Genomic DNA, 24,652 nt, shown 5'->3' on the forward strand with positions numbered 1-24,652 from the left:
AAACGACAAATGAACAAAAAAGAACACTTAACACAGAGAATATCTATTACCCAAAACACACAAGCAAGCATACAGTTGTAAAAGAAAAGGATTAAAGCTGAAAAACAAGCCCAGATTAAGTAGACTCGTACAACCGACAGTAGCGAGTGAAACATGTTTCAATTGTAATTACCAACATAAACTTGTAATTACATTTATATACTGCAGCTAAAGCATGATTTGTGTGTTTTGGTAGCCTAAACCTAACCACATGCAGGACTCAAGATGCAAAACTTAATCTCCGATGTCAAAGTCTCGTGCAGTGAACATAATCATCCAGGCAGCAATTATTTTTAGGAGACACGGTCGATCCTTAGCGTTGAGGCAGCAAGCATTTTTAAAATGTAACTGAAGTCAAGACGCTGTTAGACAAAAATCTGTGTAACACAAGAAATGTCCCTGTCATGCTTTGTGTGCAGTTATCTCAAGTGTATGGTAGTTTACACATGCACTACTTCTTTGCCCATGCTCACCTTTGTCATTAAAGTGAAGGTACATACGCATAATATAACTCTACATTCAAACTACACACACTCATAATATACACACATAGATACTGCACACATCTACATCAATCCAAAACGATAAACTCACACACAAGGCTCTTACAAATACACACACACACACACACACTGACTGACAGACGAACTCACACACGCGCACACACACACACGCAGATTCGTACAAACAAAGATACCCACAAATGAACTGCAAAAGACTCCCAACGCACACACGTACACACATTTCCCTCCGAGCCAATTCTACATCCCTGCCTATCCCTCCCATGGAGAGTTGTTAATTAATTCCCTCCCTTTGTACGTTCACCAAGATCAAACGAGGAGAAACAGAAAAACACTGCAACTTTCCCTAACTGTACTTAATGAGCAACGGTAATTGAGGTCCCCGTCTTCATCGCCTCGAAGTGAAGAAACAGAGTTACCTCAACCCAAATCCATTATTCATTAAGTGTGATGTGCTGCGAAATCTGTCGAGTGTTTTTTTGTGTGTCTTCGCTGAGGCAGGGAGAACAGAGGTGAAGATAGATAGATGGATGGATAGATAGATAGATAGCTTCTCTTCCCTTTCTCTCTCTCTCTCTCTCTCTCTCCTTATGAGTTGTCACACACAGCGTCTGTTTGTCGATAAAAAGACTATTTGCAGCTCCAGCAAAGCTTTTACTCTGCGGCCATATTAGACAAACTAGACACACAGCCAAAACACAGCAGCAAGCTAATGATTATGGTCTTGTTTGGGATGGGGAAAACATTGTAGCACTGCCTTTTTTCTCTCTCTCTCCCTCCCTTCCCTTTACCATCTTTGCTCTTTGTCCATCAATTCTTTGAGCTGAGAGGAGAGAAAGGAAGTGAATTAGATTTTTTTTTTTTTTTAAATGGATAGAGTGAGTGTGTGTAGAGGAAGCACACACACACACACAGCGATACACTATACGTTCACAAGCATTGTAACTGTATTGGTATGATGGCTGTGCTGACTAAGTAGCAAAATCGGAGAGAGCAACAGAACGAGGTGTCAGCATTCGGAGCGATTAGGGCTGTTTAGCACGATTGTGTGCGTGTGCGTGTGCGTGTGTTTGTGTGTGTATGCATGCGTGTTCATTTGTATCCATAGCCATTAGTGGCCATGATGAAATGGCAGTCTCGTTTGCGGTTTAAGCCTCATACCACAGGATGATGGAGGTAATGGTTTAAACGCTAAGAAACCACATTCCACTGCATTATTACATCATACTGTACGTCAGGCCTGTTTCACCAGCGAGGAGGAGGAATCGGCTTTGTGCTGCAGCACTGTCACAAATCATAAAACTCATTCGAATGGAATCAATTAAAAGAATAAAATGCAAATAGCACAGGCGAAACCATGAACTTACATCCTTACGCTAAAGGGAGGGGTGATGAATCAGTTTAAAGGTCACAAATGTATCATTTGTTACAAGTAATGAATCTATAATACATCACTGATCCTGCAATAATGCAATGATGAAGCATCCACCAACTCTCGGTCTCTTCCTTTCCTCCAGATTTCTCAGGGAACTACCTCCACTTGGACGCAGGCACCCACACCCAGCGCAAGCGAGCCCGGCTGCTCAGCCCCGAGGTGGGGCCGGAGCGAGGCCCGCTCTGCCTCCTCTTCTACTACCAGCTCCAGGGGGAGGCCCAGGGGAGCCTGAGGGTCCTGCTGAGGGACAACGACCAGGAGGAGACGCTGCTGTGGGCTCTAAAGGGAGACCAGGGGCCTCACTGGAGGGAGGGCCGCACCATCCTGCCCCAGAGCCCCAAAGAGTATCATGTAAGTGTTGTTTTTTGGACTCACTGCAGGGAAACCCGACATTTACTACTTTGTGCTATCATTGATTTTTGCAGCACATAACTGGGGACAGAAGCCCACAGCGTGTAGTTAATGTGATGATTAAGTGTATGATTAAGGAACACTTAAAACGCAAGAATGAAAGATGAACGCTCCTATTAAGATATTATAGTTTTACATCTATTGGTGTTTGCAGCAGCTCATCCTTACCTACTGTGGGTTTACCCACCTTTTTACAGACCGCTACATTGTAACCGTTAAAGAAAAGCTTATTGTAATACATCTCTCTTGTTCCATAATCTAGGTGGCATTCGAGGGCTTTTTCGATCACCCGACCAGAGGCCACATCAGAATAGATAACATCCACATGAGCAGCAGCATCGAGCTGGAGCAGTGTACACGTAAGTCCCACAACCTGTCCGTCTACCTGCTTTATCAAGATGTCAGCTTTATTCAGTCAGTCAGTCAGTCATGTCCATACAATTATCTATCTGTCTGATTCCCTCACTCCTTTACACCATGTTCTCACCAGAGACCGGTTGAGCGAGAGAGAGAAGGGATAAAAACTCATAATGTTTCTCCTTTACACACATAGACACACACGCACACATAAAAAAATATATATAAAAAGAAAAGTAGGCCACAAACGGCCTTTGGGCATGGATACTAATCTATCTTTCATATCTCCCTCTCTCTATCTCCTTCAGTGTTTTTCTATACAACCCCACCCCTCCCTTTATGATTCTTCTGGTGCTTTCTCTCCTCTCTCTCTCTCTTTCTCTCTCTGTCCCTAGCCTTGTCCTTCAGTCAATCAGTCTGGGCCATCGCTGAGCCATAGAGCATCAAAAATACATGTGTGCATGTTCATGTAGTTCTTCTGTTTGCCTGTCTCTCTCTCTTACACACAAGCTGATGTTAATACTGACTGGCTTCAGTTAGGGAAGCGTTGTTATTATACTGTTACGGACTAGACACAGGATTAGGTTTTAAATCCTTCACATTTCCTTGTTTGACAAACACGCGGTTTGTTCTCTCTGCCATGGGAAGTAATAAGAATATCATTATTATCATTTTATGTAACGAAGCAGCCCTTCGCTCAGCACAGCAGGACAGTGATGGTTACCATGATGTGACCACACAATATAATGACGTAAAACTACCACCGTTGTATTACATCAATAACCATTACATATGAAGACACACACACACACACACACAAACACTCTTGTAAACCGGCTTCCCACATTTCAAGCTGCTTCACTTTCAACCCGGTTTAGTTGAGCCTGGTGTTAATCCGTCTAATCTCTGCCCAGCTTCTTTTTCATTTAAATCCGTATCCACCACATTAAAATCACGGCGAGGTCTCCAGTTGTTCAGTTGGGCTTATGGTATGTTTTACTGACACCTAGTTGTATGACGTCTTCTGTGGCTTTGGAGAAGCGTCATCAATAACATTGATGATTTCACCAGGGTAATCTCACTTAGGGCTTTTAACAGGCAGGACGGACCTAATAAAACCAGCTATCGTGTTGCATTATGGGAATTGAAGGATCCAGCGTTTTTCGGCTGACTCAGTCTAGGAACTAAAAGTCTGGATATCTTTTGACCATTCTTATTTAAATGTGTCTCTCAAAAGTCCCCCGACTTAATGAAAGTGCAATGCTAAATGTCTGGAGTACCTTTTTAATAATCTTTAATTGTTGTTTTTCCCTCATAATTCTGCGTCAATGGCTATAACGGATTAACGTTTTAAAGAACTTTTTCACTATTTTATATGTGACACGCGACTCATTTTGTAACTAACTCTTTCTGTGGTTTGAGTCTCAGGTGATTGTTACTACATTTTGTGAATGACGCTTCTCGCTATGCCGTTCTATCTGGGCACATGTTTACTCTTACCTCTTTTACTTTTCCCACCAATATGTTTCCACCATTCTCTTTTCATATATATTATTCTCATTATTCCATCAGCCACTCCTTCACACCTTATATTATCTTTTTTTCTTCTTTACATTACTTGTGCTGCCATTCTCTCTTGTTTTCCCCTCTGTGTTTCTCTTTTTTTTTCCCACCCTCTCTCTCACTTTCATAATGGATGTCGTATCCTCCGGCAAATAATAAACAGCAGTACATTTCAGTCCCTGTTCCCATGACCCTTTAACTTACCTCCACCCTTCCTTCCCAGTCCTCTATTTCCCGTCTCTTCGCCCTTCCTTCACTCTTTTCACCCCTATCTTCTTTCCAACCCACTTCTTTCTTCTTCTACCATTGACACCTCTTGTGTCACCTTAGGAAAAGAGAGTTAGAGAGCATTCACAGGAAGGAGAGACATAAATGACACAGCAAAGAAAAGAAAGTGAGAGCAAGTCAAAAATGACGGACACACAAAGAGAGAGAGACATTCAGGGACGACATGCTTCCTGTCTTTCAGCCCATGCAGTCCACTCTTTTGTCTCCCTCTCTTTATTTTCTCTCCATTTTGTAAAAATGACTGTCATCCAGGAAGATTTATGGGCTTTTAGACTCCTATATCATCTCGGAACTCGACAAATCTTTATTGATTTTCTCAAAAAGAGAGAAACACGTGCCTTCGCAAAAAGTGCGGCGTCCTGCAGTTTTGCGATTCAGCTGCATTGAAATGCATTTCTGTTAACAATCATCAGAAATATAGTTTTTCCATGTCAATTTAATCACGGAAATATGCCACCGTACACCAAGACTAAGCAAAATCCTGAATATGATATATTTGGTGCTGTATTTCATTTTAGTAAAGGGCTACTTTAGAATGAAATAAATGTATTCAATCAAAATCACGCCATGCTCATATTGTATGCTGATGGTTTAGCTTATTCATTACAGGACACCAAGGCCTATCCTCTCTCACACTGTACTGTAACCCTTGAAAGTGATAGACAAAGCAGCGTTAATATTACTTTATAATATTACGTATTCATAACGTAAGTATAAAAAATTCTACTTTGAAGCAGACAGTAGAAAACTTAGACTGCAATTGATGATGAAATCCAAAGTCCTGTCCGGGAGCAACTGCAGTGAACTCACACTGCGTACGAATCATCTAAACTTTAATCACCAAATGAGATTTATATCACAGCGGTTCAGAACATCCCTTATCCCTTCAAAGCTTCATCACACATATTAATTCTTAACCATCATCAATAACATTTCTTTTTCTCTCTCTTTCTCCAGAGCCTTTCCCCGCCTTAACTCCTGGCATAACCAGTAAGTCCTACTTCCTGTTCCCTTTGTACTTCCTGTGCCAAATGTCTGTGCTTTCTGCTTGTTGCTAAGCTCAGCTCGCAGCACTGCACTGGCCCCGAGTGACCTCGATAGTGCATAACATATGTTGCAAGCAGACATTGACCACACTTATACTGACAGAAAATTCTGCCATCAAGCTATTACACACATTTAACAAATCTTCTGACATGTATAGTACAATGTGTAATATTTACATATAACTACATACGTATAACATTTCCAACTAGTGAAAGAAAATATCCTTTATTGATGGATTTTGATACGTGGACTTTATCCACATTTATTAAAATAATGGCAACAACGTTGCAACTTGGCGGAATGGATCCACTGCATTGTTTCAGCATGACTCCCTGCATGCTGGGCTGATATTCTTGGTGTAGTTTGGTATGATCCTCAGTAAGAAAATTACTATTTCCTGCTCTCATAAACACATAGTTACACATGAGTATTTACTACAACAACATTGGCAGGCCGCAATATAGCAACATGTGCAATTCCAACAGAGTAACATCAGGGTGTGTTTGCACGTCTATAATGGTGTGCAACACGTTGTGTGTGATCTGTTACTGGTATACATGTATGTGCCTATAGTGTGCACAGCAAATTACTGAAATACTTTTTACTCTTTTTTGCTCGTATGGTAAATTAATTAAAAGGTGACATAGGAGCAGAGGTAAAATCATGAGGTCATGGCTGAACAGTCCCCGTCCAGTGGTTTTGTTTGGTTATTAATGAAACTAAAAGAACTAAGCAGAGCTTGCTTCTGTGCTCTTAACTCAGTCCAACTCTAACTACTTCCTCATCGTAGAGATCGCTCCTCATTCATTCCTCCATCCTGATTTGCTGTCACCATGTAAGCTCTCTCTCTCTCTCTTCATTCAACGCCATACGAGGAGCTTTTTTTGTTTCCTTCTCTTAGTCTCTCTACTTCTTCTTATTACAATTTTCTGCCCTTTTCAATATTTTGCTCCCACTTCTTTCTGCTTCTCTACTTTCATCTCAACCAGTCTTTTTCATTCCCTTTCTTGCCTTTGTTTTTTGTTTTCTCTCCTCTCCTCTCCTCTCCTCTCCACCCCTGTTCACCATTTATCCCCCCCCCCCCCCTTCATCCTTAAATAGGCCAGTCTGAAAACAGATAAAATGGGCTTAGGCAGATTATGCTACTGGATCGCGTGTTTTCAAAGTCTGGGTTGTGACCTAAAATGCCAGACTGCTTTTGTTTAGAGACCCACAACATATTAACACGGGAATTTTTAAAGAGCCAGCGCCTTAGTGACACTGAATTTCTTCAAAGTTGGACCTAAAAAATATAAATATGTACTTTATTTTACGACTCCGTGTAGTATATCAAGACTTTTATGATTTGTGGATATTTTTGTGTGGTTTTTTTGCATTTCGTCATTAGTGTCCACATTGATCATGGATGGTTGTGATCCCATTTATGTCTCTGATTACTTTTTATTACTGTAGAGGCAAGGACACGTGCTTTTAAAGCTGGGGGTTAAAGCACAAAAACAGTTGCAGAACTATGTTTGGCTTGCATCCATATTACTGATGCTGGATGCGTACAGTCATTGAGTCAATTCAGTGTGTGTGTGTGTGTGTGTGTGTGTGCGTGTGTGTGTGTGTGTGTGTGTGTCCATGTGTTCCTGGTGTGTGAATAGATCAAAAACATTCTTTAAATACTGTCAGGTGCTTGAGCAGCACTTTGTTTTTGTTCACCACATTCAATTTAATAATAAACAAGAATAGAAATCCCAAATATAGTAAAAGCCAAGAGCCAAACTCGGAAAACTCTTCTCACCGGAGTCATACGCTACATATTTGACCTAATGCCTGCGGGTGCTTAGAATATTAGATTCAGCAGGTATCATATGACTCGCAGCATGACAACAGTGTCAGCTCTCACACACGTATGTTTTCACGAGACTGAGCCCCGGAGAGACGGATTGAATATCTCCTTTGAGACGCCTGTTGAAAAGTCAGCTCAGAACTAAAGTCTTGAACTCTATTCCAAACCTACTGCATAGATTGTTAATATACTATTTACATATAAATGTTTGAGTTGTTACTTATATCTGTGTGTCTTGATATGGATACTTGATGAGTGTGTGGGTTGTGGCTCTGGGCAGCGGGGTTCTGTAGTTTTTGCAAAATCCTGCAGGTGAGAAGGAGATTTTGAGTGACGAAGGCATAAAGAGGAAATTATTACAAGATAACTTAAATTCAATTCATTTAAATCAAAAAGTCGGATTGACTCCATCCATAGTGAGGCAGTGTGAGGAGGAATACAGTGTCCTTAGGAAGTAATTACGGCAAACAATGTATTTTAATTGTATCCTATTACAATCTTCATCATCTATAAAATGGCGAGTGCGCGGTGGAGAAAAGCTACCAAAAATATATCAAATAAAATTAATTAACTGACCCAAAATCTCACATGAATGGAGAAACTTCAGGAGATCTGTCGATCAAATTTAAAGTGCAATGTGTGATTATCGCCTGATGTGATCCTCGGCTAACAGTACAATGGCAGCTTCACTGTGGTGTGACGTGAACCACTGTGTTGGGTTTTTGTATCCATGGCAAACAAGGAGGCATTTGGCTTCTGAAAAAGGGACGGCTGGCGGCACACTAACCGATCATGCTACACACACACGTGCATACATATATATACACACACACACATACAGAAAAGAAGCTAATTCTGGCTTCAGTTTGACTAGAGAGCTCTCACACTTTCAGCTCCACTTTCTCTAATTTCAGATAAGGAAAGGTTGTTGATGTGTAAAGTGTTAGACCTTGAATGAGAAAAAGATCAGTGATTCAGAAACTCTAGTAACCAAGGTTCCTTGAAAGCCACACTTTTTAGCTCTCGTTAGGAGTGGTGCTCTTGAGAATATTTCCTCTTTGTTCCCCTTTAGATGAAAAAAAAAAAAAAAGCAAAGTAACGGTCAATTTTTGCAGCCCTAGAAATCATCTGTGTCTTAATCCACTGATGCAAAGGCTCTCTGCTCAGGCTGCTTAGAGCTCAGCTTTACAATCAAAGCCAATTTTAAACCCTTAAAGAGTTCGTCTGAAGTTTTTTTTTTTTAAAGGCAAAATTAAGCTCACTGGTTTCCTTGAGGTTCTGTGTCTTTCTCTGCACCTCTTCTGCCTCTGTCCTTTCATTATTGCTCTCTTTTATCTCCGTCTCCATCTACTTCTTGCTTTCCCCGCCCCTATTTCCTCTTTCTTTTGACCTTTCGTTTCTTTTTCACGTTCTATCTTTCTTCCGTTCTCTCCCACTCTTTTTCTCTGTCTTTCTTTCTTCCACAACCTCTCTCTCAGCGGGTTTCTTTCACGGTGAGTTGACAGAGTATTGAAGTTTCAGACAAACCCTCTAATGCAGGATTAAAGATATCATGGCAGGATTAGCTCTCTCCCTTCACTCCCCCTCCCTCCCACCCTCTCTCCTCACTTTCTTCAATCCCTCTCTATTTCACTCCATTCTTTCTTCCTATAATGCCTCCTTTTCCCTTCTGTAATTTCCCTCTGATTTCCCCTCTCCATCTATTTCTCCCTCCACTCGACTCCCTTCAATGTGATCTTGCCCGGATAAAAGCAGCTGCGTCCTGCCGAATACAACCACCTAACACTCCCCACCCTTTGTCCAACTCAGCCAGTCACTGCATAATCAAGGCTTTGCATTCTCCGATCGAATCTGAACGCATCGCATGAGCCTCTTACTGTCAATGTGCAGCTAATTGTTGTGTCGTTTGCATCAGCCAAAAACACAGCATAATCTAAACATACATGCATCAGTATTTCTTTGATAAAGAATGAAGATTGAAGATGACTTGGAGTATGCAGTTGGGTGTTTAAATATTGGGAAAGTGAGCTACATCTGGAAGTTGTTTTTGCCTGCAGTAGATCTTATATTTTGTGTTTAGTTGAATAACAGCAAGGGACATAATTGCAGCTCACTGCTGCAGTAATTGACCATTCCCTGAATCCCACCCCCCTTAGTTACTGTTAGGCCTGTCAAGCATTTCATGTATGCAATTTACATAGAAAACAATGGCAGATTTAACACTTGAAATCCTTAGTACTTTCTGAAACAATAGATTTTTGATTTCAGACGGATGTAGACAAAAGCAGTCTTTTCATTTCCAGCTGGCTGTCATTAGTTCTACCGGCTGAGGTGGCAGATTTTATCAGCTATTGCTAGTTAGCTAATCAAAGCTGCATCCCTGGAGAAGACAATCCTAGTGAGCAAAATGTAAATTCAGACATTCTAACATAACCATACACAGTGTGTTTGAAACCCCACAAACTAAGCTAGTAGTTTTGTTTTAGGTATCTAGGTAATGATGTGCCAGTAAGCTATGCAATCTTGTTGCTACTGTAAGTAGTAAGCTAGTTAGAGAGACACGCTGTGGATTGCATTTTACGATTAAACGCAGATTAAACACTTTGTTTAATCCATTCCTTATACGTTTACTCGTGGGTTTTTGGAAGGGCTACAAAACAACACACTTGGTTCAGCATATGCAGAAATCTAAAGCTTGACAGATGCCTAGTTAAGGTTGCTAAGCTATGATTTGACAAATCACTGTCTGGGGGAGGGGGTTTTGAGAACAGTCAATTAGACAGCTTTTGACTCTCCAGTTGGGTCTGCATGCCTGCCTCCCTCGTCCGTAGTGCCAACCAGTAATGTGTCCTCCTGCCCTCCAGGGGGTGCCATGTCTGGGATGGAGCCCACAGTAGACACAGTGGCGGTGCAGCCTGTTCCTGCCTACTGGTACTATGTGTTGGCGGGAGGTGCTGCCCTCTTGCTGCTGGTCACTGTAACCGTGGTGGTGACACTGTGCTGCCATCGGTACCACTGGGCGCCCAAGAAGACCAGCGCTAGTCATCATCATTCAGTGATGTACCACAACAGCCAGCATCCAAATCAGCCAAGTCACCAAAACTGCTACCAGAACCAAAACCTCAGCTATAATCTGGTCCAGAGCCCGAACCAAAACCACCTGTACCCAGGTGCCGGGCCGATTCTCGACCCCATGCTCACCATCAGACTGGAGAAAGACGACGGCTGTGATTCCCAGTGTTGAAAACAACTGGACTGTATGTGAATGATATCATTTTATTAGAATGCTTTGTTCAAACAAAGCGATGAAAGGGTGTCAAAACTCCCTGAAATACATGATCAACAGCAGTGTTCAGCATGATGAGAATCTACATAGAAGAGACACTGCAGCTCCTGTTGCTGATGACTGATCTAATTAACTGATCAGCATGCACCTTTGCTAAACTTCCGTGTGGGCTGCCACTGGCAGAAGGAAATTGTGAAAACTTCACCATCGCTGGGGAGAGTAGATGAAAGAACTTTAATTGCCAATTGTGAAGGCTGATGCGGGCCTGATAACAACATTACATTGCCACTTTTTTTGATGAACTTAAGAGCCTACTGGCTTCTGCAGCTGCACCCCGACTTGGTAGCCTGGACATGAAGACTGCCTAACAAACTGTGGACAAAACATATGTACATGCAGTGTTGAAACAGCATATTTTCTTCTTCTACAAAGCAGGAAATGTCTGTTCTGCCCTGCTCTGATCTGCAGCTTGGACACTGCCTGCCTCCAAATACTCTGTCCGACAGAGAAGGGATTTACACAGAGGTACAGGGAGATAGAAGTCGCAATGTGTGCTGCATAAAGAAAGAAGTCTATTTCTCTGGGTCTGAATGAAGCTGCTGTGTATTTGTCCACTAGCCTTTGAGAGACCGAGAGTGACAGAGACAGATTAAGAACAGAGAAGGAAGAGGTATGGGGAGAATTAGTGCCACCCGTCCAGCCGTGACGGATAGACGGCTGCACATCCAGTGTGGGTGGCTCCTTTGGTCTGTGAACGGGGAATCAGTGTTGTGCTGTTCTCTGTCTGGTTTACACTGGGGTGGGGTGGGGGGGATAGGATGAGACAGCTTACATTGCATCCTGCAGACCTAGAAACAAAAACACTGTCTCGGCATCAAAACACACAAAGGCTCAAAAGTCTCATACACATATGCACGGACACTTAAAAACTTTTTCAGCGGCTAATAATTGAGTCTCGCGTGTTACCCCGAGTGCATTCTTCAAAACATGCTGATATGCCTTTTCTTAAAAATGTGCTTTAAAACTCTTACCTCTTCGCCTCCAGAACGAGGTGGTGCCTCAGTGTCAAATCGGAGTATGAATGGACTCTATACAGTTTTGCCTTGATGATATAAATAATCCAATGCCTGTCTGTTAATGTTCGAATCAAACATCGTTGTATGTCCCGCACACACAGACTGGATGATTGAAACAAATCAAAAATCATGTGTGTTGAGTATTTAAAGACACAGTTTTACTTTTCTTTCAAGTCTGTGCAAGTTTAAATATTTTCTGTTAGATCTTTTTTGTGTGTCATCCTATGACAAATCAATAATTTGTGAAAATCTGAATGTTTTGCATATTAGCCTGGTGACCTGACAATGTGGTCCACTTGGCTGCTCAGTTTGGCTTCTATTCAACAGGTGAGACCAAACAAATGCTGTGGGGAAAGAGCTGCTTACTTATGAAGGATTGTAGAACAAAAAACACTGATCTAGCATCACTGTTCATTTGTTTTTTATCATTTCATTTCCTATGAAATGTCAAATCAGACGGATTCCAGTGCAGCACTACCGTCACACCCCTCACACAGACGTTTTCTTAATCATCCGTCTCACCTTAAGTGTGTTTTTGTATTACGCAGATGAGTTTACGATAGCACCTTTCCTGCTTCTTAATGATGATTTATTGAAGTATTCGATGATTTGTTACAATTTCTTACATTTACTGTGAATCTTAATAGAAACTATACGTTGAGTACTATACTGGTTTTGAATTAAATAGAACTTCTTTCTTTGCAATTACATGTTACAGGATGGCTACATGTGCTTCTGATGTATAATAGTTATACAATGTTTATTTTTTTCTACTCGCTGACTATTGTTTTAATGCAACAGTTATGTTGATTGTGTTCACTGAGATGATCTTAACAACGTTACTTAGGTTGAAGCCATTTTGCAGCAGCAAATGTTTGTCCCTCATTTAATTAAAGCGTCCAGCTTCAAGCTTAAGTCACACAGGGGCTCAAAATGGATGCAAATCAATATGTTATGGGATATTGATTCAGATGATCTTAAAAAAAGAAGAGTCATTTAATTTGCTTGGTTTTGGTTTTGGTTTGAAAAGCCCCGTATCAACTTCTAGTCAGATCCACGTCTGTAAAACTGTGTGCACCGCTGTGGTGCTTATTTCCTGGAATTCTCAGCAGCTCACCATCTCATGTTGTGTGCTACCCCCCCCCCCCCCTGCACCATTTTGTTCATGCTCAAATCCCCCAGCCTTTTTTTACCAAAACCCGCTTGTTCCTATTCTACTCCTTCCCTTCATTGCAAATCCTCCCAGTAAAAAAAAAACACTGGAGAGAAAATGAGAGGCAGAAAAGGAGGAGAGCAAAATCTCTCAGAGGAGCAGGGCCCATTAAGCGAGCCCCCTTTTCCCTCCAAAGAATGCGCCCAGAGATGGAGGAAGATGAAAGAAGTTTAAAAAAAAAAAAAAAGAAACCTGCTCTCTATACTTTCTAAAGATAGATTTTTTCTATTGCTCCGAGACGAAGGCTGACAGGGAGGCAGGTTGCAGTTTGGATTGAAGGAGGGAAAGACTTGAAGGAGGAGGGCAGGTTGTTTCAAACACAAAAGCAGATGAAAGAAGTCTTTTGGCAGAATGGACAGTGTGATGGGAGACACGCATTAAACTCACTGCACGCACACAATCTAACAAACACAAACCTGCAGCTCTCCGTATTGACTTGTTCCATCAAATTGTGTCTCGTAAAAATGTGGTTTTGTGCTTGAGTCAACAAGTATTTTTGTTATATTATGCTTTCATATCCCTCTCCCTTCCATTTCAATCGACTTGTGTATGATTTACACATCACATGACTCACTGTGGCGGCCCTGCGCTGTAACCCAATCAATGTAGGTCCGAAATTCAAACAGAGAAATGATATATGACTGTATTTATGTTGTGCTACCCGTGCACTTTTCTCTTTCATTCTCTCTTTCTCTCTCTCTCCATCAAACTTTTTGCAAGATTTAAAAAATGTGCTGGCGTCTCTTCACGCAGCGCTTTTAAATCAACCTCCCCTCACCTCCCTCTCCCTTCTCCATCACAGACTACTTTGAAGCCCTTTAATATTTCTAATTAGTTAATGGAGCTTATTGCATTCATAAAACCCTGCGGTAAGCATTTCTAGCCCTCAGGCCTTTCTTTTTTTTTCTGCCTCCTCGTTCTCTGCTCCTGGAGAAATATTACGAGTGAAAGCACTCTAACAGGTCCTCGGGCCCCCACTGGAACAGCGTACGGTGCCAAAGAGCCATCCATGTCTTTTCCTGAATTAAAAAAAAGCCCTCTTTTTATTCCTCTCTTTGCTAATTGGAGAGTGGAGATAAAATGGGGCTACGGGGAGTTTTAATCTCCTTTCAGATCCGCGTGATGATTCTTCTCAGGATCCTAGCCTTCGGGCTTTAAGCCAGGATCATTAGAAAGTGTTCAACAGTCGTCCAAAGAGTGTCCGAGCATCTGTCTTTTCTTTATCCTGCTTCTTTTGCTTTTCTCCCGTTGATTTAATGTTTTCGTCGAGGCCTGTGGTGATTTCAGTTGACTGTGAGAAAGGATAAGTTAGAGCCCTGAGGGTCTGTTGTGAGACCGTACAGACGAGAAGACTGATTAGATGCTTCCATGTGCATGTACTACACTAAGTGCAGTCTTAGATGGAGAGTGCATTTCGGTAAGAGTTACAGTTGATAGTGTAATTTACAGTGTGACTACTGGGATTAGCCATATTCAGCTAAGCAGGTGTTTAAGGGCTAACTGCCCATTCTGCACATACAGCATTTTTAAATATATATAATAACATTACAGCATTATTTATTTAGTTGGGTGGTTCAGACAAACATTTGAAGACATGTTCGTAATCTGCAGGCCATTGGAGTTTTCCAGGCTTTCATGCTTTGAGACGTCAATTTCGGTGACATTTTAGGGGTAAAGTGCGATTTATTTTGTAAAACCTACCTTGATGATGTCATTTTTAATCAAATGAATCGACGATGTTATTGTTCTTTGATTTCTTGTTCAAATAATTGAGTTTTTTTTACTGATCAGAAAGACCTTTCTTCATGTAAATCTGTTGGCTGCAGCACAGACTGGCCTTTCTGGAACATGGCCTCAGCAAGGGATGAACTTGAACTAGTTTTTAAATTCAAACTGTGACTAGTTTAGACTCAAGCTCAACAAAACCAGCCTTGAAGTGGTAAACTGCTTAAACGTTCATCCCTGGCTTCAGCCACCTCATTGATGTATTTCCTCCTGTGCACTTTCTCTGCCTCCGTGAAAGAAAGACCTCAACTTTATGATTGTCTGTTTCACTTGCGCTGGATTTTACGGTTGTGCACTCAAAGCAAATTAAATATTGAACTCCGGAGAAACATACAAAACCCCGAGGCACACATGCTCAATCCCATAATCAAATAATGAAATAATCAAATTCCCAACAACCATCAACATCGGAGAATGAATACACTCCATTCAGCATAGGGTTTGTTGGTTACTGTAATTTATTTTGTTTATTCTCTAATTGGGTTTGGAAGCCAGCTTTGGGTCAATTTTAAACAATTAAAGATTTCATTGATTCACTTTTTTAACTTCAAGGAAATTACCTCATATTTAATACATGAGCAGATATCTTCATTTCACAGATAGCAGGTCTCATTTAAAAGTATTCACTTCTTATTATCATTTACAGACTGGAGAATATTGGAAGTTCGTAAAGGCTGTTTATAGAAGACGTAGTCTGGATGCCACATGTTAAAATTGTCTTCTAGAAAAAATTGACCTTATCTAACTGAGGAAATGAGGCTCCGTATCTTTTTTTCATATCAACTAAATTAGTTTTTCACCTCGAGTCCTTTAAATATCTATTACGGCTTCACTCCATAATACATTTTTGGTTGCTTTGCCTCAGCAATAAATGATTATCAGCTGCTCAGATATTGCTCTTTTTTTCCTGAGGATTGTAATATAATTTTCCTTGAATAAAAACTGAATTGAAGCAGAGTTGAGCTTCCAGACCCTTTAAAGCCTTGCACTTCGGCCTGCCTCAGAAATAGAATGTGGTATTTTAGCTTGTTGAATTTCATGATCTTGGAATAAAAAGAAAATATATTGTGGGGAATGTGAAGGTAATAAAAGTGATATTTTTCTATGAAACGGTTGTGGGTATCTTTTTTTTCACCGTTCAGTCTCTCTCTCTCTCTCTCGCTCTCTCTAAATAAATAAATAAATGAAACGGTTTAATCTGTAGGCGATCTCTTGCCTGATATCTTCACACAGTCTGAACAAGATCACTCAGTCTTTGAACTCTTTCAGCTGTTTGTGTAGTTTGATTTCCATCTACAAATGTAGCTTGTGTGCTGACAACATAAGGGATGGAGTGATGGTATCACAACATGTTGAGGACTCTTGAGTAGCTCTGGCTTGACTGGATGTTTGAGATTAATACGGTTCTGTTCTGATCTTTTTAACAGATCCCAGGCCTATGGATTTTGGAAACGATCCTGTTTACAACCACAAGACCCCCATCAATGGAGGTGAGGTTTGAAGTCCCCTTCTCTCCCTGTCGTCTCAGCCCGAGGGCTGCACTGGCCGTTTTACAAGTCTCACCCAAATAATAGTGGAATAGCTCTTAAAGCAGAGGCATGCCCATGGCTCTTCGTTTTACTTGTGATTCCACAAGAAAAAAGCCTGTGGCAACAGTGACAGACAACCTCTGGTGTGTGTGTGTGTGTGTGTGTGTGAGACAGTGTGCAGAGACAGTAAGAGTGTGCGTTTGTGTGTGCATGTTAGCGTGTGTTTCCTCTCCTCCTCTTTCATGTTCTGTGGCAGACAAAGTGAGACAGACAACTTCCTCCTGGGCACCTAGAAAACATCTGTCTGTAACAATCACGGTTTACTTCCCGCGTATGTATGCGTATGCGTATGCGTGTGTGTGTGTGTGTGTGCCCACATGCATGTGTTATTATCCCTTGTTTCTCCCAGCCCCTTGACAGATACAAGAAGAGTACTCAGCCTTTACCTCACGAAACAAGTCTGTTTACTGTCTGTTTATTGCTTTCCGTTGTGTGTCTCTATGTGTGTGTGTGTGTGTGCGTGTGTACTGTGTTCTGCCATAAAACACTCTAAATGCAGTACCTAATTGCGGATTGGCTTGTTCATGTGTATACATTCATTAAGTGGATTAGCCTGATCGCTTATGCCAGCTAGATGTGCACACTTCAACACACACAAGACACACCGGAGAGCACCTTAAAAGTAATTATTTGCATTATGTTTCCAAACTTATGAAGTCAACAATAACAACTGGGGTAACAGAATTAGCTGTTCTTGAATTAATCAGCCATGACGCGGGATATTTGCCTCCGATACAGTTGAATTCTCAAAGCGAGACTATGCGATTGTTGAAGGAAGAAAAAAAACACAATCCTTCAATCAAACATTGAAAATGTAATCCATGAGCAGTAAGACGCACCCTCGCTCAGTTCATTACACTCCAGGGATTTGCTGCTACAGCCTGACTGAGTGTGGAATAAGCAGTAGCCTGTTGTGGCTAATGTTAGCTAATTTACGATAGATACTGCTGTATAAGTGACATTACTGAGTCAGTTCTGACTTCCTGATTACATTACATTTGAACATTTACCATTATCTCGTAATTGTCACTAGTGCACAAAGTTCACGGTACGATCTAAATTCGATCGGTGTAATTTGATGAGATGTGAAGTAAATGTGATCTGTAGTAAATCACAGTGATTATTATATTGCTCTTGAACTTAATTATGTTTAGATGTTTTTTCTAAAGTTTCCTGTTTTGTCTCCAGACTACGGCTTCCCAGGATGGCCGTCCTCCTTCTCGACCCCCTCCTCCGATGTGGACCCCTCCTCCGTCACCCTGGTGTCAGAGAAAGACAAGGACAACGCCTGGCTGTACACGCTGGACCCCATCCTCCTCACCATCATCGTGATGAGCTCGCTGGGCGTGCTGATGGGCGCCGTTTGCGCCGGACTGCTCCTCTACTGCACGTGCTCCTACAGCGGCCTTTCCTCGCGCTCCTCCACGACACTGGAGAACTACAACTTTGAGTTGTACGACGGGATTAAGCATAAAGTGAAGATAAACCAGCAGAGGTGCTGCTCGGAGGCATGAAGACGAGGAGGAGAATTCTACAGAACGATGGGGGGGAAAGACACGTCCCGTGAGCTCCTGCAGAAGTAAATTTGTTCTGTTCTCGGTTTGGACAAAGAAAACACAAAAAGGAAGCACTATCTGTTATTTCAATCCCCAGTGTCAACTTTCCTAATATCCTTGCTCTGATGTCTAAAAGGGGTAACATTCATCCCAGAGTTTCCCCTATTTGTGTGCCAGTGGGAACTTGTGACATTAATATCCCCCACATGCTATGAGGCCTACACTGGGGGAACACCTGACCCCAGTCCCCCCCCCTTCCCCACAGTACCACATCTCCTCCGCCTGCAGGAGAGAGCCTGCTCGATCAAAAGCCTGTGAATGAATGAAGGAATGAATAAATGAATATGAATGACAGATCTACCATAGAATATAACCCGCCCGCCACTGGAATGAAGCTAGGAGAAAGACTACAGCACCCTGGACAATCTGGACATTTGGACCACAAATGACAGCACAGTCCGGGGTGTTTGGTGAACATGTTGGTAATGGAATTCTTAATGAAGAAGAGAATTTCATTAACCACTTTGCGGAAGGGCAAAGTCATTTTGTCCTCATCGGCTTGAATTTGAATGTGGCCAATAGAGACGGCATGCTGAAATACAAAAAAAAAGAAACTCCAGCTTCAGGCTGTTGGTGAAGACTTCAGCACCAGTGGACCATTTAATGTGGGTACTTTTGACTGAAATCAACACATATCAAGCGAATGCCTATCCCCCCTAAAGAAGTTTAAAAGATATCAAACCACACTACTCTAATGAATCTAGATTTCTAAAGGTGAAGAAGAAAAAGAGGATGAAAAAGGACATTTTCTTTTTGTTTGTTTCTGAGAGTTTTAGATATGAGTTCTGGGACTTTCAAATGTCCATTAGCCTGCCATATGGCACTCGCTCGCTCCTTTGTCTGCCCTTGGTCTGCGCTTTGTGAAACCAGTGGCATAGAAGAGTAATGGTGACTGTTTTTGTTATGTTTTAGACTTGTGTCTGGAAAAAAAAGTTAAAAGAAATGCCAGCTTCAGTTCGTAGCTGCCCTGTAGAGCTCTTACGCCATTTTTAGACTTTCTTTAGCATTGTGTTGGACGTCATGGTCTTAATTGTTACTTCAGCCCTTTTCTATTTTCACACATTTTCAACGATAGATGATCAGTCTTTTCAAAGAGTAGAGGGAAGGTAAAGGAAGATGGAAGACAGAAAATCAGAGATTTATCTAAATCTAACATGCTGTTATGGAGTCGTGCTTTAGATTCAGTATTATAGGGTTTGTCTTTGGTATATATCTATATTTTTTTGCTTTTCAGACTGTATGATGCCCAAATGATGGACAGACACTGTGTGAACAAAATGTCAGTGATTGTTTTATTGCAACCTATGGATTGCCAAAGAGCTGTGTATGTGCACAGGGGGTCAGAGCAAGTGTTAAAAGAGGCAGGGTGGAGAACGGACTGAGTGGTGAATCATCCTGCCTTTTATCCGCCGCTCGTGGCGTCACCCCTCTGAATGAAGCACGCTTAAAAAAAAAACAGAAGAAGAAGAAGAAGAAGGACTGACTAAAGGAGGAGAGTGGAAAATACCGTTGACTTTCTTGGACACACAATCGAGCCTTAAGCTAACTACAGTATACGCTGTATCGGAGGACAGCCATCGAGGAGTGCCAGTGCTGCTGGAGAGACTGATGAACAGGAGGAGACACACATACAGAGAGAGAGAGAGAGAGAGAGAGAGACAAAGAGAGACAGACAGGAAGAAAGAGAGAGAGAGGGAAACAAAATATGGCGGTTATGTTAACATGCAGGAGAAGTCTCATCATTTATCCAACAAACCTCAAAGATGTTGGCATTGTGCAGCTTTCTCCCATCAGTTACATTCATGTGTCACCATTTGGCTTCAGCTTTAACACATTTTGGTGGAAACTTTAAAGGTACCCCGTGGAGTTTTTGACCACTAGTAGCGCTACTGAGCAACATTTCCATTTTGTTTGCATCTCATGCATGCACACAAGCATGCAGCAACATGGCTTCACACTATTCCAGCGTTTAACAGTTGGCAGCGGTTACATGCCGCAAGCTAGCAATAATTTGTATTTATTATTGAGGGGAAAATGGCTTTGCAATTTTTTTTTATGAGGAAGAAAATGCATACACGATGTGTAAATATGACTTTTTGTTTTCTAGAAAACTCCACAGGTTACCTTTAGTGCCTCCCAAATTTTACAAAAAGTTAAATATCAACAAAATGCTGCAGCTAATGTTTTTTCTACATTATACACTTTTGACTACTAAAACATATTTAGAGTTTTTATGGTCATGGTAAGACAACTCAAAGTGGTTTTGTAAAGGTGAAAAATGATAATAAGTCAACACTGACTTAAAAATCAAACTTGAATCCGCTTTAATACTCATTTTGTACGTCTGAATGTAAATCATGGGAGACTGTTGCATTGTGGCTACAATTTTGATGGCAACATAACACGTGGCAGCCGACATTTGAAGTAATCTTTGTGCAGATCAAAGATGTCACTTTTTTGGCTTGCAGACTGTTTAAGCTGTGGTCCTGAACATTTGATAGACTTGTGAACGTAGTCGATTTAAGTCTACAAAAGATGCAAATGTAAAAGTTCATCTAAACACTTGGAGTAGGGCTGGTAGGCAGATGATTCTCTGCATGGAAACATATCCGGTGAGATACTCAGCAGACAGATGGAGGGGACAGACAGCCAATGAGATGAACAAACATCTAATGAGACTGTCAGGTGGGATGTGAAATAGAGAGACACACAACCAGGACTCGGAGTGAACGACAAACAAAGACACAACAATACAAGAGACAGATAGTAAGAGAGAGTCAGTGACCGAGACAGAAATCTTAGAAACTGCAATTGGAGGACCAGATGCTGTCCTGTCGTCTTTGTGTTTTTCTTTCTCACCCTGCTCGGCCACAGCAGATGAAGGTCAATCACAGAAAGTCATTTTTGTGTTTACTGAATCTAAGTTGCTGTCCTCTGTGGGATACATTGAAAGAGCAGAAGGGAGCATGTTTAGGGGTGGGAAAAGCATCAAACATGTCACATTTGTTGTTGCTCCATCTCTCTTTCTGCCTTTCCCTCACCTCTTCTTGTCTGAGGGCAGGCATGGATATAGCCAGGAGAACCATTGGGATGAAATAAAAACATATAATAGGGGGGTTATTAAAAGGTGTTGAAAGATGATCATAGAAGGAGAGATAAGGGAGAGAACAATGGAGAGAGAGAGAGATGGAGGTTTTTTTGTCCATCAAACTGCGTTTTCATTGGACCATTTTCCAAGTGCCTTGGAGCTTATTATGTCTCTCTTTCTCTCTCTCTCTCTCACACTTTTACCTTCTGACCTTCTGGAAGTCAAGATAGCATTACCTCTTCTGTCTCGATGGATACACATATATACACCCTGAAACACACACACACACAGGCAAATGCACACTATATTAAGACATACACACACCTACGGCACTGGCCAGATAACTCAAACTGTTGTTTGTAGACTTTGTACAGAAGAATTTCTTTTTTAATGTTATTATTATTTAATAAAGGCTAAATAATAAGTGATTTGGTTCTGTGTGTTTTTATGTCATTCAAATGTCATAGTATAGTTATATTTAGTTATTCTTAAAAATCAAGGCATAGTATGTCATTATAAAGTGATACGATACTATGTAATTAGAAATGAATAAAAAAGTTACAGTATAGCATGTTGTTAAAAATATCATAGTATAGTATGTGATTGAAATGTCATGCAGAACTCACAGCAGAGTATGTTATAAAACGTTATTGTTGGTATGTCGTAAAAAGTAAAAAAAAGATTTCAATAGATTATTATCTTATGAAAGGTCATTAAAGAAAGTCATGGTAGTATATCATAAAATGTAAAAAAATAAAAGTAATTGTATAGCTCCTCATTAACATGTAATTAATACATTATATTTTTAATTAAAGAATTAATAAAAAGTCATAGTATAGAATGTCACTACAAAGTCATAAAATATAGTATGTCATAAAAAGTGATTAAAAAAACTCTTCAAGAGATATGACTATAACAATAATTTATTGTCAGTATGCATCACAGGGTTGTACAACGAAATGTGGTTAAGAGTGTATTTGCTACACAAGTAAAGCATGACTAAACAAAAGCAGTAGTAGTAGTCGTGCATTTAGTATTTGCATGAGAAGGAATGTAAACAGCAGCAGCAAAACAATTTCTGGGCAGATAATCTTAACATGGAACAATTCAACATCAAGGAAGCATTGTCCATCAACTTTGACTACGTTTGGGCACAAAGCATCATTTCTGCACACAGGGTCCATCTCCTCTCATCCCGCTGGAGTCCTCATCATGCTGTCAAGTGCTGTTCAATCCGGGATGCCAGGATGGAACCAGTTCTTTCCAAAGATTTGGGCGCAACAGTCACCGACTTCTCTTTGCTGGGTTGGCCTGAAGTCATATTTCATTCATCTTATTTTCCTGTCACTGGACATTAACCAGGAACCGACTGGGTACTGGAATAGCCTTTGGTCATGGCTGGGTTAACGTAGTATGTCATAAAAAGTCATAGTATAATGTGTCATAAAAAGTCATAGTGTAGTATATAGTCTCGCTCTCTCTCTCCCTCTCTATCTCAGGGGTGTTCTGGTATTTGTCCCCATGAGAGGCCAAAGCATGAAGGATCAAAGACTCTCTTCATTTAATCGAGCTTGCTTGAAAGCTTGCTCCTAATTAACACGTACCCACTGAAACACACAAACCAAAGCACCCAGCCTGCTGGAGATTAGCTGCAAGATCAAAATAGGAAACGTGTCACCCACTCAACTCATTTATCTTAAAAGTTGAAAAAGTGATGGAGCAAAAATGATGACATGTTGGGATAACTTATGGCCGTTGTTGATGTGTGTGTGTGTGTGTGTGTGTGTGTGTGTGCGTGTGTGTGTGTGCACATATGAATCAACACATTCAAGAAGTAGCTGGAAAGCAGTAATTTATATGAAACCACAGTGAGAAGAATTCATGTTGTTTTTTGCTTTCTAAGGCCTAAATAACTTCAGACTGGCCCACTTTACAATGCATCCTAATTGTCTATAACTGTATGCAGTATATGCTAGTTTGGTGTTAGCCCTCTAATTAGCGTAGAAAGCTCTTATCAGTGATTTCTCTGCATCAGCATTTCTTCACCTCTTTTCTTCATCCCTCCTGCCCTCATTTATTCATCGCTCCTTCATCTCACTGTTACCCTTCTCCCCAGGAGACCGACCCGGTTCTCACGCTTCCTCTGACATGAAAACACACAATTGAACACACAGATGTGGATGCATACACGAACAGATGCAACAACATTTCTGCAACCAGCTTTGTGAGGGAAGGAGTCTCCACACATCAGCCAACTTAAGGCTCAAACCGGTGCCTCAACAGACAAATAGATGCAGGCACAGATGAATTTCAGAGTATAAATTCAGCAGCTTTCTCTGTGTTTTTTCTTCTTTTTTTTTACAATGTCCCCCCTCCTCTAGAGGATGAGGAAATGTTTTCAATATCCCTAGAATTTCAGGGTAGCAGCCATAATTTGCATTCGCACAATGACGTGCTCCAGATCTCATCTTCCCAGATCCCGAATGCACTTTAACGCGGGCTCACACAAACTCAAGCATGTCAGTGTGAACGTTCGTCTGTAGATGCAAACGCACACTTCAGACAGGTCTCTTGTGGTTGACTTTTGCTGAGAGTGTAACCTACTGACACAGATTTCTTAACTCTCTGCTTAGCTGCACAAATCACTCTTCGCTCACACACAGACGAAAAGTTTTAGACATTATATTTTGGGAATTTCCCGGCTTTGGTAAAAACAAAACGGAATGGAAATGTAACGGTAATAATGTGTTTATTCGATCATTTTAAACCAGTTCATCTCAAACTGATTAGCACTTTAATTTAGAAGTTATGAAGGTGAATGCCCTCTTGCAGCCTGCCCGCCACTCTTTCCATTCCTGCCTCTCTGTCTTTCATAACGCACACAACCAGACGCACACAGCTCCCACATTAACCATCAGGCAGCCCCTCGTAAATCTGGTAAGTCTGGTACTCATTAGAAGGCAGTTATAAGCAGTAGCATCGACAGCCAGGTGAACAAATTCTGTGCTGCACAAAGCTGCTACTGCTGTGGCAGAGACTTGGCTTGGTCTGTGTGTGTGTGTGTATGTGTGTGCGTGCGTGTGCTGTATTATGAATCCATACCTGCCTAGGGTCAATAATGCAATGGGAGTGAGGCAACTCCAATAGAAAGTCCCCAAGAGGACTGTGGTTACGGTGCCTTTCTCGCTGTTGCAATAGCATTGACTGTTGAGTTACTCTATTATGAACCATTACTCCTAATATAATGTCAGCTACAAATGTGACATTAGCATAATGGGTGTCACCACACCAACAACAACCCCAATAAAATAAATCCAATGAGTAGAAACTTTGCATTTGCATGAAATATTTGGCCTCACTGAGGATGGAAATAAAATAATGAACATGAGTGTGTGTGTGTGTCTGTGTGTGTGTGTTCACATTCATTTGTGTGAGCAAAGTCGCGCTGTTAGTTTTACAGAAGAACAGTTGATTTGATTATCTGCACTATATTTTCTACCTCGT

At 41.2% G+C, this 24,652-nt stretch overlaps 1 protein-coding gene across 1 annotated transcript in view; it reads left to right on the forward strand.

The window, feature by feature from the left end:
• LOC306704206 (neuropilin-2-like) overlaps window positions 1-17,958 on the forward strand; it is a gene marked incomplete at its 3' end in the record, with an annotated part of 89,597 nt that extends 71,639 nt beyond the window's left edge. Inside the window, exons 14-18 of the mRNA XM_079170457.1 lie at window positions 2,078-2,346; window positions 2,669-2,765; window positions 5,572-5,604; window positions 16,283-16,345; window positions 17,633-17,958. Coding sequence (XP_079026583.1) covers window positions 2,078-2,346; window positions 2,669-2,765; window positions 5,572-5,604; window positions 16,283-16,345; window positions 17,633-17,958 — 788 coding nt within the window. The remainder of the gene's footprint in view (window positions 1-2,077; window positions 2,347-2,668; window positions 2,766-5,571; window positions 5,605-16,282; window positions 16,346-17,632) is intronic.
• Between the last annotated feature and the right edge of the window lie 6,694 nt (window positions 17,959-24,652).

Source organism: Pholis gunnellus (genome assembly GCF_910591455.1).
Source record: "Pholis gunnellus genome assembly, chromosome: 12".
Classification (NCBI taxonomy): Eukaryota; Metazoa; Chordata; class Actinopteri; order Perciformes; family Pholidae; genus Pholis; species Pholis gunnellus.